A 13,850-nucleotide genomic window follows, 5' to 3' on the forward strand; every position below is an offset into this window, starting at 1 on the left:
GCAACAGCACAGATGCAATGTCATAATTTATAGCTGCTACCTGCTGTTGAAGGGATTTTCTCCTGGAATTATGTGAGTGCTGTCCTTCCCCACTAAGAGCTTGATGCGATCATAGAATGACTTCACAGCTGGTGAACCAGAATGGCTCTGCTGCATGATGTCAAGAGGATCACGTGAGCCCCGGCACAGCAGGCTGTTTTGACAAGTAGACTGGAGGCAGCAGTCTGGGTCTAGACAGTCCACCAAACCATCTGAAAGGGTAAGAATCAGCGAGATTCAGCCAGCTGCACAGCATTATCAAGCAATAATATTTAATGAATATCTTAAGGTACAGGAAAAAAACATTAATGATTATTCTTCATAACATCTCTATGCCWTAGAACTAGTAATTGAACCAATGATACAATGAGGATGAGACTCCTTCCTCAAGTGCACTGGTTAAACACCCTTTATGTTACAACTTACATCAGTGTTAGATGAGAATCAAGCCTAAAGAAATCTGTTAAGAGTTGAAGTAAAGAAGAAGGAATAGAGGAAGGAGTACAGGATTTGAGGGGGGATCTTTTCAACTGTTTCTTTTACAAAATTTTTACATTTGCTTGCTGGGTTTTTAGAGTCTTAGGAGCAATGCAATTTAATTTCATTTGTTCCTTTTTTGGACATTAGGGAAGGGGAGAGGGTTGACAGAGTAAATTAACATTATCTAATTAAAATTACATTGCATCCATTTTGCCAATTCATAAGGAAGTGCTGATGCAACTCTCACCTCCCTTAAAAATCTGAATCATAACTCAATCGCACACTTGCACAAGGAAGGATTGGTCACAGAGCTGGTGAGTTCAGCCATCATATTACACATCAGATCATCCATCAAGAATATTTTCTAAGTGTTTTTAAAGGAAATTAGAATCTAAACACCAGAAATTAAAATGGAATCCTCAATCAGGTGAGTGGTCTACATTAGTTAGGTAAATCACAACCGACTACTTTTAACACATTCTGTAACACCCTTTAGCATCATCCTTTCCTTGAGTATCATCATTTAATTCAAATGTGGACTCTTACTGAAATTCTACTCTAATTTAGAAACTAATAACCATTTACTTTAAAATACTGCTATCTCTAACAAATTAGAAACATTCATGTATCTTCTTGCACAAAATCACAAAAATCAGGCATTTAGTCTGCAATATACTTATGTCTGTAAACTTTCAGAGACTCCCTAAGGCATATTAATCTGAGCTGCTGAATACAGATACGTCCTAGATGCATACCAGGTGTCATACACAAGAACATTTATCCTGGCAGGTTGTACCTGGTACTATTTGTTTCTTACAGTAAGATCATGACAGACATACTTTTCAAGCTTTTAAAAAACTTTTAAAACTTTTAAAAAGTTTTCTCATTTTGCAATTAGCCTTGTATTTCCAATGGATGTACATGAAATAACTGTTTCTGATTTAAAAATGAAACTGCTGAGGTATGCTGACAATGTTTCATTCAGCTCTCTAAAGAAATATGAGTTAGACAAACTCTCTTGTTGTCAGAGCTATACATTTCTTTAAGGTCAGAGGCCTACTCACATTGGGAGCTCCATTCATCTTGAAATCCTTTCCAACCTGGTAGTGGCAATTTTTTTTGCTGCAGCCCATTTTCCACCCACTTCATATAATCAATGTGAGGACACCACTGGGTTCAGATTATAACTAAAGACAGTTTTCCTATCAGACTCTGAGAACTTTTTCCTCAGCGTCCTGCTCGTTCTCAGTTTGTGACACCTCCACAGCCATGAACTTAAAATTGCCCACTATTTAGTCTGCTCAGTTCTTTTATTCAGACGGTTGTCAGTCAAGAGAATCCTATCAACAAATTAGAAATAGAGCAGCAAAACAAAGGATATAAATTACTGCCTTTGCCAAATTTACATTTACCTGTTCAAGCCGCAGCACATTTTTGCCGTGCCTGTTATTATAGGTGAGCGTATGGTATGTCTGTAATGACCTCATCAGGCAGCAGATTATGGGCTGCGGTGACCGAACACTTTTACCGGCACCATGAACTTTAAATTGGCATATCAATCTCCCAGTGTCCTGTCAGTCATGACAATCGCATCTCTATGCTAGCAAGCCCCCTCGGATACAGCGTGACATTGCAATCTTCAGTAAATTACCCTGTCAGCGCCAATCCGCCAGTCATCTCGCAAACAATCAGGCAGGCAATCAAAGCGCTCCGAACCGCCCGCTCAGCCCGCGGAGGCCAGAAACGCCTCCAGCCGGCCCCAGCGACGAACCCGGGCGCGAGGCTTTGCACGTCGCAGCAATTTTACACACGCATGGGAATTCAAACTTGCACGCTTTCCTATGCTTAGAAGAATACTTAGAAAAGAGGTATATTCAGTAATATAAATATACATATAATTTTTTATATATGTATATATAAAAAATATAGCCAGCTGGAAGAAACTACTGCAATAGCATAACATATTTTTATTCAATGTATCCCAATTTATGTTCTCTTATAGTGAATCCTGGAATAAAAGCTTAACATACCCTTCACCCCAAAAAATTTCCAGTGATGTCTCCATCAGAGGGCCATAGAAAGTATATATGTTTTCTCTTGATAATTTAAAAGGTATGAAACACTACTAAATACCCACAGAGTTAATTTTAACACGTAACTCTCATCATATTAGATTCCTTAGATTCCTCATGCTAATTCAGACAGGTAAGTACCTACACATATGAAAGCAAGATCATTTCATTTAATAAATATTTTAGCTCTGTGAAAGTCTGATCACTATTAGAAATAGCTTCAAGCCCACAGTTATAAGACAACTTTATCTAGAAGGTGTAAACACATTTCACAGAAGAAAAAAAAAACAGTAAAAAACAAATAATGGAACAGGAAAGTTTCTCATGATGTGCAAATGGGGCTTAATTCACTTTTCTCACTGATTTTGAGTCAACAGAATCACATAAACTAAAAGCAATGAACTAAGTGATCTAATTTTCAAGCAATATTGTGGTAACATTTTATATATTTTACAATATCCTCCATGTCAAAAAGCTGACCTAGCTACAGAATTCAGAAGGAATGCATTAATATTTAACAGAAAGAAACAAACAAAAATTATAAAAAAGACCCAAAGTGAAGAAACTAAAATAACTATAATTGTCTGTACTTTGCTATCAAATGAATCTGAAGAGTTTCACTAAAAATAAAATAGCTTTGGTTATGGAGAAAACTTCAAAGACAGAAGTTTTGATATGGTTGTGTTCCCTTGTACTAATTTATTCCCAAATGGCAGGATGGCTCTGTTTGGATTAGGAACTCAGGATATTTTTACCTTATGTCGACTAGTTGATCCATCTTGCTGCAGTGGCAGACCGGAGGTAGACAATGCTGAGCCTGTGCAGCCAGCACCTGGGCTGCCAAGACGTTCGGGGTCGAGGCTCGGATACCACCGTTCTGTTTGCATGCATAGCTGCTGTGCTACTGTTCTTTACTTTCGTGCTCAGAAATACTCTACACTTGAAAGAATATTTATTGACTATTGTCAGAATACTTTTTTCTAGTTCACGTTTGCCAAAATTTGTTATCCAGATCCACTATATATGAAATGAAGTAAATTATTACATAATCAGTTGGTTGCATTAGACTTGGTTGGTTAAAACAAGGGCTAGAAAAAAAATGTACCTCCTGTAAGAGAAAACTCTGCCATAAGCATGAAATTCAATTAGAATTCAGTACCTTGCTTTTAATATATATTTCAGAAGTTGTCATTTTCCAGATTTCCTCAGGCATACTGAATTATTTATATGGTTAATTCAATGACAGAAACCTCACCATTAGCCTCACCAAGATACAGCTGCTTTTCATAGCACACATCTGAGTTTGAAGTGGCCAGTTAGCAGTGTTCTGAAACGCCATGCACTAAAGAGAAGAGACTGCACAGGCTGTTACGATGGTGCTAAGCCTCTTCCAGCGATCCGAGACCAAAAGAAGTCCTGACTTGGCTTTCACTGAGAAGAAAGAAACAGGAAACTTTGATCTGATTTAAATAGGCAGCACAAGATTAGCTTTTCATTGCTGTTCTTGGTTCTTCTGAATTCCCAAATCTTTTCAGAAACAAATCAAGAGATATTGTATTCCTCTTGAAGACTTCACTTCTGCTAATGGATACACACATATCTTGACCTTCTGTGAGTTAAAACATAAACTTTTTTTGCAGACTTAGTGGTTCAGCAAAAGGCAAAATTTTGAAGTATCACATGTAAGTAAAATAATCTACTTGCGCATGCCATATTTAAAGATGGCTTTATTATTGTGTTCCTCTTGAACATCATTTCAAGGCCTAAATAGCACACAGTAGAAATAGCGATATATTTTACTGCTAATGTATTTAGCACCTCTCACTGTCAAGTTTTCCTTCACCACTGAATATATTTCTGATTACAAGTGGTAAAGTATGATGTCTTTCAAGAGCTGCCTTTTCACAACTGTCCGTCCCTAAATATAGAGCTGCAGCGCAGTGCCCGGCAGGCGTGCCTCAAGGAGCTCCCGCAGCTTCCCCAGCTGGTCGCCCCTGAGAGCCCCTCCTGCTGCGCGGCGCTTTGCGGGACCCCGCGCGAGCGGCAGCCTGAGGCAGGGAAGTGCGGAAGCTGCCAGTGCCACGCTGAGGAAGTAAAAAGGGAAGTTCTCAACCTTGTTTCCCTTCTAAATCCAAGCCTAAATTTGAGTCAAGCTAGAAAACTGAAGAACATAGGTGACAGCAGCTTTTTCTCAATATCCTCTCCTTCTGTTGGGTTGCCATTTGCTAAAGTAGCTTCTTATGCAAATTAAAAAAACGTAAAGACTTGTACTTATTTCTGGATTCTAAGGTAAAGGTTTTTTCCGATCTATGCCTAATGAAGCATCTGCACTCCTTTGATGTAAATCTTGCTGTGATTTTCCATTCATGCTCAAGTGGTTGGGTTCCAGCATTGTGCTGCACCTTTCACTGGAAAATTGAAACCTACGCTTCTGTTTTTTTTTTTCTTTCTCTCAACTCCTACGACTAAACTATCTTTAGTTTCCACTCTTCATCAGATACTTGCAGGTTTTGTTTCAGGATCAATTAAAGACGTACGTTAGAATAATTCAGGCTGTATGATCTGAGATTCAGCTATTTGAGAACTGCTTTCTGCACCCAGCTGGGGACAGCTTTGTTTCCAAAACAAAGCTGCTTAGCACACGCTCAGTAGAGGGCATCCTTACACTTCACTAGCTCCAGGAGCTGGTGACTTTCCAAGTACAATTTGTGGAAAAAAATTTTTTTCAATAAACATTTCAGACTGATGATTAAATTGGAAGGGGGAAGAGCAGCAGCTACTATGAGCCCTGAGGGCAAAAGGGCCTTTGATCACTCTAAGGGCAAATTAGTTAATTTATCATGATCCGATTTTAATTATGTGTAGTATTAATATACCCAAGGTGAATAGAATTAGAGATGCTCTATCAGATTATCAGAAGAGTAGGCCTTCTCTCTGCCAATACAGAAATACTTTAATTGAGCTCTAAAACTGCATGCAGAACTGTTTCCACAGGTAGACCATCCTACAGCCCCATATATCATATTACCAGGAAGCTTTATCTTGTATTCAGTTGAAATTTTCACTTTTATAGCTTAATTTAATTACCATTAGTTATACTGGCATGCATCAGGCAAAGTAATTCCTCACAAGCTCCTGGTGTCAACAACGAAGGAAGCACTTCTCGTCTTATTCCAGCCCTGTTCCTCAACTGGCTTAGCCAAGCTGGGAAGCCTCTCTATAAACTATCAGGACATCCATTATAACACTGACTTTTACAATGAACCGTGAGCACAACTGAATGTTTTCAGAACCATAAACCTAAAACAAGGCTGTGTTTTCATGTTTAGGAAAAGCTGGACAGTAAATCCCAAACTGTGGCAAGGTAGAATGAACCTGGGCTTCTGTAAGCAAAGTGTGTCTCTGAATGCCAGAGAAACTCCCTCCGCAGGACTTTAAGTACCCTGGAATATGACCCCAGTGGAGCAACCTGCTACACTTTCCTTGACGCTCGGAGGACTCCAGCGCAGCCCAGAGCTCGTGCAGTCAGGAAAAACATCATCTGTTAAGAGCACCAGCTGGAAGAAACTACTGCAATAGCATCTCTGATTCAGCTCCGTACTGAGCTCTCGGTAGTCTTTCAGAACCTGTGAATACCGGTAGGTTATTGATTCTCCAGCTTCAAACCACACATCACTTAGAGATGACCCAGAGGGCTCCAAGCTAAAAGCAATCTTAAAAAAATGTTCATTCAGTTCCAGTGCCACATGGATACCTATGCAGCAACTGGTCGCTTTTTAAACCTTGGAATAAGCAGGCACTGAATTTCTTGCTTTCCCATCTCCATGGATTATAAGAGAGTATTATTGTAGTAATGTATCCCATGGGGACAGTGTGAGGATAAGCCAGTTAATGTGTGTAAAGACGATTAGAGGCTAACGTGAAATTTTAACAAAATCACAAATAAGTACTCATTAGCTCTTGCCAAACTTATCTAATGTCTAGTTTTGATACAGATTCTATACTTGAGTTTATAAAGCTCACTTTGCCCCCCCCCACAATAGGTTTCAACTCCTTGTTACATTACATGGTCTAAAGCTGACTATTGTACAGGCTCTGGGAGGCTTTCTGCACCAAGGGTATTCTGGGTATTTATACTGAGAACTTCATAAAATCTTTTGTCTRTGCTGAATTAGAGACCCCTGCTGAGGCAATGCTTGTTGAGGCAAGCTAAATTACATGATTTGCTTTTGTGCTGTGAAATACTTGTATTATCTTAAATGTCACGAGCCTGATGCAGTATCAAGTCATAGGACTTGTAATTCTCTAAAAGCAATTTTTTTCTAAATGCTTATTACAGGAAGACACTTCTCCTTTTCTATTTTCTTTCTGTCTAATTTCAGAGATGAGTTTTTCTAAAACAACTCAAATAAACAGCCTTTCAATCAGGCAAGTGCACTGTCCTGACAGTGAACTTGTTTAGAAGGGTATTTTGCTCTTGAATTGCAGAGAATTCATACTGGAGCAGATAGCTGACTTTCTCTCGTTCACTATCTTTAATGTACTGTGCCTAACAGAATTACCACCAACTCTATTTTTTTGTTTTGTTACAGTGATACAGTAACAAACTGAGGGGCAAATTTACCTTCTGAGATATGCACAACCCTCTCTGCAAAGCCAAATGGAAATAACTTCAAACGTATTTTAAAAAAGAGGAACTTTGCTTGACAAACAAGGAATTCCTCATTCTGTTTAATTTAGAGTTTTATATTGCACCAACCGTTATAGGTTGTTTCTCTCCCTCCCCTGCCCCGTTTTAGTTCAAATAATTACATTTGGGGGGAGAAATGTGATCTGTGAAGTGATATAAGCAACGAGAGCATTTCGGCTTTTTTTTAACCTGCCTGCACCTATTCTCTCCATCCTGATCAAATCTGAAACAAACCAATTTAGCAAAATATCCATTGGTTTCTGTTTTTTCTTTGAGATTATGTCATTTAGCTGCCTTGTCAATAAAAAAATTATAAAAATGAGCAGAATAAATACGAGTGGATGAGAAAGGTGGGAGTGTGGTACAGAAGGGAGAACAGAGCAAAAATTTTGACAGATCTAGTATGGTGCAATACGCAGTGCACGACCCTGYCTACCCGATTCCAGCTGGCTCTTCCCTCTGGAGCATTTCAGCTGAGCCCAGCCGGGCTGGGTGCAGCCTCCCCTGGAGCTCTGGGAACAGGTTACAAGGCCACCTCTTCGGGTGATCCCCAAAAAGAAGCAGATTTGTACAGCTTTTTTTCCTCATACAAGACAGGCACAGTCTGACGGGGGGAGAACTGTTCTGGTGGGCTCAGTCACATAAGGCAGAGTCAGACCCTGTCCTATGAAGCACAGAGGAAAACCAGAGGGAAGAGTGATGTATAAGGCAAGGACAGTTAACTGAAAAAAGAAGGAAAAGAAACACCTAGAAAGAGCAGCTCAGTGGTCTCCTGTCAAGGACTCCTGACAAGGCTGCTCCCGTAGAGGCCACAGTTCTTATTTAAATACTTTGCTCAAATTATCCCATCAGTCTGGGTCAAAGATCCTTCAAACATGAGCTCTGTGTACGAGCTGCATCCAACATCTAATAACACTAGTCTTTAGAAAAAGTGATATAGTTTTTGCTTTGCATTACATTATACATTTTACTTGAAGACACAGTAAGGTCTAAGGTGAAGTCTAGCAAACGTACATCACAGTTTAATGAAGACTGTTCTGAGGGGCTAGAAGCATTCTGTAGTTTAGGAACAACAAAAGTATTATAAAATACCTATTGTAAAAAGATGGATATAAATACCCCCATATAGTTACGTCCTTATGCAGTAGGTCAAAAGAAATATGAACTTAAAAATTAATGTACCTTTCCCCATTCCTCAAAATCTCATTTCTAATTGCCTATTTTTCTAAAATAAGTCCACAGTGATCTCAACGGGTTATATATGTCTTTTGGGGGGATTATAAATTGTAATCACAATTATTGGTCTTAAAATAAAACTACTTTTATCCCCTCCAAAAGATGCTTAATAACTGATAAATTACTGAGGCACTGATTAAGAAAAGGGATTTAGAAGTGGCCACAATGAGTATATTATGTACTTCAAATATGTTTTGAAAAATAGAAGTATTTTCCAATTTAAAAAGATCGTAAAAAAGAGTCAATGCCAGAAATACCTTACATTTTAGTTAGGCTTCCTCCTTAAAAGTAAACAAACAAATAAATAAATAAGAGTCTTCGAAGCTTTTTCAGTAAAGTAGCCTATGTACCACAGTGAATGTAAACAGGTTCATAATGAAGACCCAGTCAAGCACATATCTAGACWTAACATGTGATGGCAAGGACAAATATAGGTGAATTTCCCAGGGTTAGCAGCTTTGGTCATGCACAGCAGTACTTGGAAGTCTAAGAAGAGAAAGTGGCTCTGGTCCTTYGACACTCTCTCTCCTCTTCCTGCTCTGCAATCCTGCTTCATTTACGAGAGTAATACACACTGACATCTCATTTAAAATGAAGATTTGTAAGTCTCCACAAGACAGGGACACATCTGCCACTTCTAGGAATAAACCAACTAAGGGCATTAATCTAAAATTGAAAGCAAATACTAAGTATAATCTTTCATTTTTCTCCTGTTTGAATTATAGTATGGACTTCATATCATGGCAGGTAAGATAAAATAGGACAAATCGAAATCCCTTTGTAGTCAGTGGCAACCCTCTTCTTGACATCCATGAAATGAAGACTTGGTCCAAGGCATTTGAATCTGATTGTGAGATACATTTGCAATATGAATGGCTGAACAGCAAACAAGTGCAAAAATATTTTAAATCTGTTGCCACCTGGGGAAGAATGGAAGGCAGAAATTACTGTTGCACTTCAGTCACATACTTAAGCAACTGCATTTTAACAATATAAATAGATAGATTATTTTTTGTTAGCCACCTTACTCTCTTTCAGAAGAATAGCTTGCATCTTCAGTACTACCCCAGAATTACTTGCTCAAATTAGTTCACTATTTTGCTGCAAAAAAACTCAGTTGAATTTCAAATGAGAAGAGTGACTGGGAGGAAAGGCAATTTCTTTAACTGGCAATACTGTTGCCTTTTATGTGAAACTTGGGGTTCTGGTACTGGGCTGTATCTTTTAAATTGACTCCTATAGTACAGTTTTCAGCTTCATCTAATGCCAGAACTTAATTTTATCTATTCCTTTTCATGCAGTCACAACTGCATAAAGGTGCATCTTAAAGCAGACTGCACATATTCCCGCCTTCCCCCTGTTCCTGCAAACTCCTGTTGTCTCCCCTGCGTGGGCATCAATAAACACGCAGGGCACGAGATGTGCTCCTGGCCTGCTGGCTAGTGAGTCAGCTACCGAAGAGTAATGTAGCTTAAGGTAAAGGCAGAACAGCACTCTGCAATCCTAAGTATTAAGGGATTAAAGTTATATTTAGTTTTTACTTTTATTGTAGCTCTTACTTGTGATTGACAATTTGACAACCTGATAGGAGTGATGATGACTCTGCCCTTACAGAGTATATTGTAAAGGACTCTGTGCCATCTCAAAGCAATCTGAAACCCCAAAGATCATCAAACAAACAGAAACAGCAAAAATCACAAAGTCATCAGAAGAGCTGGGCAGGGCAACACAGCCCGTGGGGTGACCCTCGGCTTGTATCATGTSCGCTGTGCACAACGTGCAGTGCCGCTGAATCAAAGGGTGTTCTGTTTTTTTGTTTTGTTTTGTTTTTCTAACATATGCCTTGCAAATGTGAGGAGAAACAGCTAACTGAACAGACACTGAACACCTCCCAGGCTCTCTTACAGGCAAATCCTATAGAAAAGTAATGAGGATGATACTAACAGTGAGCAATAATGACCTTTGGATTAAAGCACTGAGCTAAGACTCAGGAGATAAGTGTTGATTTCTGGCTTTATCATAAAATTCCTCTGTAAAAATGTGTGGGTCACACCGACTTTTCAGGTTGTTTAGACTTTGAAATCAGGAACAGATTTTCAAACTACCCACACTCYCACAAGAAGCAATGAGCAGTAATCTAGCTAGGCTCCTTGGAAAAATCTGACTTCAACATTCAAGTGTCAAGAACTTCTTAAAAGTTCTGCCTTTAATCTTCCTAGCCTTCAGCTCCCCATTGGCAAAATGGGATAAAATTTTCTGCCTCTCACCACACTTTTGTATAGATATAGATTGTATATCCTTTGTGGTCAGGACTTTTGCTTCTTATGCTTACTACTAGGATTTTTTGACTTTGTCTGAGGAGTCTTGGAGATGTTGTTAAACGAAATAGTAGGGTAGCAGTAGGGTTATGTAGATATCACTCTAAATATAGACAGACATTAACAGTATTTATATGATACTCCACAAAATTTTCTCCATACACCAATGAGGCATTGGTGAAAATGATGATTCAATTCTAGAAAATAATTTATAAATAGAAAAAGCTACTTTTAAAATATACCCTATTAACTATAGCAATCTTTAYGGTAAAAATTATGAGAACCCAGAAGTGTTCTTTTCCCTTCAAAACCTAAATTTTCACATTTTCATACACTAGATTATCTGACAAAAAGTGTTATAACCGATTACCACTGTTGGCAATGGTGCAGATGAAAAAATCATGACTTCAGAAAATACTGAGCAAGAACGAAAGTGATGAGATAGCTGGCAAACCTTCTAATTTCATTATTTCCCACATTCAAACAAGGCCAAGCAGTTCTCTTTCAGATATGACAATGGTGCACTAAAACCCATGCACCTTGCACAGCACTGCTGACTAGTATTGCACTTCTGTTGTACAGCATATGCATTCTACGTATTCTTTGACCTTGGTGGGCTAGTATCTGCCTTCTGTAAGCAAAGTTTTAGAGACTTGCAATTTTAAATTGGGATGAACAGCTGAATGGTCTCACTAGTCAAATAATTTTTCCCTGCTTCCCTGTGTGCTTTACAAGTCTAGAACATTGTCTTGGAYAAGTAAACAAATTGCTCTCTGTGTAAAAATATTTTCCTTAGGTTACCTTATACATCTTATTCCAGTACTTCTAATAATGTTTTCAAAATTCACTTCTTGTTTTGGGGAAAAACTGGTGATAGAACCATTTTCAAATTTTCCTTTATCATCTTCAAAGCTAATACAATTTGCAGGCTTAAGCAGTTCACCTTTTAATTTCTTACACAGCTTACTAACACTACATAAGTTTAGTGGGTTTTGCCGTATAATTAAATGGCAAAGGTAAAAAAGCAGACTCCAAATAATGTGACTTTGCAGTTTGATTCTGCTTGTTACAATTCAGTGATAAAGCAAATTCCAGCTTTCTGGAATTGAATCAGCTCTAGCTCTCTTTAAATATTTCTGTAAGCACTGATCACATGAAAATCTGAAAACAGGGAACTAACAGTGGATATTCAAATTAAAACAGATAATGCTTAGATGTGGTTAGTATCAAAAAATCAAAACCAAATGCACCTATTTCTCAGTTTGGGAACTCTGAACAATTCCTACAACCTGAAATTTTACACAAAATTAAAGCACTCATCTCAAAGGCAATTTTACCCTAGAAGCAACCATTTAGATAAGTCGAATGTTTCTCTGMAGTTTTAGGAATTATGAGTAAAACATTTAATAATCAGCAAACAACCGCTGAGCTCTTTAAAATAATTATTGGCCAAAGAAAAGTGAAGGAGTCTCAAGGAGGAAAGCTGTGTGTGATGCTTGATTTTTAATGAAGAGCAAAAGAGGGCAAACAGACTGAATAGAATCTAGCTACTAAGGACAGCATAAAGAAAGATATAAGAAAGCCTCTTCAAACAAATTGAGGGGAAAGTTACCAAGCAATCTTGTTTAATGGCATGGCTATTCAGAAATGCTTTTAGCCCAGCATAGCCTAATATATCACGGAAGGCTCTAGAAAACAAGATAAACTAAAGGCATCTTTGAAGGTAAACACAGAACAAATTCTGTATTTAACAGGGGTATGCCTGGTAGAGAGAGTGCCTGGGATCTCAGAACCTTACTGGTCAGCACAGCTTACTCAGCCCTTTACAGTTTGGCATATGAACCATTAAATATGACAACAAGCTACAAGGACTTGTATGGACTGTGTATATGAAAGCATGACCTTGGCCTCTAGTACAAGGCTGAAAAAATGTTTTTAAATACCCTGCTACATCAGTTGCTATGCTTTGCACACGTGCACAGAAAGTTATTTTGCAATTCACATGGGCTAAGAGCCTGCATAAAAAATGCTAATACATCGGGCCATATTCGCCGCTCATGTAAATGCCATCGGCTACAATGCAATCGATGCTGGAAGGGAGTCCGCGTGTTTTCAAAAGCAGATSTCCAGGTCGCAACATCTTTCCACAAGGACACAACTCTCCCAGTCTCATTTGTTTCAAAAGAAATGCAACAACAATACTTGACAACAGCATGACAGAGAAGTCTTTCTGAAGTAAAATGACTCATGAGGAGAGTGTGTATAACCTTCTGTTCTTTAGGGACTGGGAATTGGAAGACTTTTGCTCACCTCCCTCATTATCCTTGTTATCAGCACAGGAAGTTTCCATGGCAACATTGCATCCAGGCCCTCTCCAGCCGGTCTGGCAGACACACTGCCAGCTGTTCTGGCCGAGGGTGCATCTCCCATTGCCATTGCACAAATCAGGGCAGCCATCTGGTTGAAGAAATGAAGAAGGTAAGTACAAGACATACTTATTCACACCAACACTCAGACTTCACACACAATACTACTGTGCAAACAAAAAGTCTAGTTCTTGCTGTTGGACACTTTCCCTGCTCCAGAGCCAAAAGCCTGGTGTGAAGAAGAGGGTAAAGAAAGGGGATACCTTAGAGAAATGAAGACTTAACTCAAGCCTTTAAGAAAGGAAGAGTCCTACCGTCAGCCACAATAAAAGTTGCAAGAACCCTGAAAAACTTCACATCTTGACTTAAAGTCAGCAGAGTGAAATAACTGTCTGCTGACAGAAGATCACAGCCTTGTGTTTTTCCACTGTCTGTGTTTGTATACATCTAAGGAGGAGAACGTCTTCTTAAACAAGCATGTCAGTGTTCAGGGTGTCTTTCACATAGGGCATTGCATAACTGTCCAGAGTTTCTCTAAACATAAAGTTTAAGTATACAAAGCATGCAGTGAATCTGTTTTAAAAATATCTTCCTTCTTTAATAGTCACTTTAAAAGAGCTACTTATTTAATACTAAGTTTACTTCTGTT

At 38.7% G+C, this 13,850-nt stretch overlaps 1 protein-coding gene across 3 annotated transcripts in view; it reads right to left on the reverse strand.

Annotated features, from left to right (window-relative positions):
- The window catches only part of TENM2 (teneurin transmembrane protein 2), a 543,159-nt gene that overhangs the window by 41,380 nt on the left and 487,929 nt on the right, over positions 1–13,850 (reverse strand). For all 3 annotated transcript variants that reach the window (XM_026061298.1, XM_026061300.1, XM_026061299.1), the window contains 2 exons: positions 13,146–13,292; positions 41–251 (listed from right to left, as the gene is read on the reverse strand). In XM_026061298.1, coding sequence (XP_025917083.1) covers positions 41–251; positions 13,146–13,292 — 358 coding nt within the window. The remainder of the gene's footprint in view (positions 1–40; positions 252–13,145; positions 13,293–13,850) is intronic.

Source organism: Apteryx rowi, unplaced genomic scaffold (genome assembly GCF_003343035.1).
Source record: "Apteryx rowi isolate R43461 unplaced genomic scaffold, aptRow1 scaffold_18, whole genome shotgun sequence".
Lineage (NCBI taxonomy): Eukaryota > Metazoa > Chordata > Aves > Apterygiformes > Apterygidae > Apteryx > Apteryx rowi.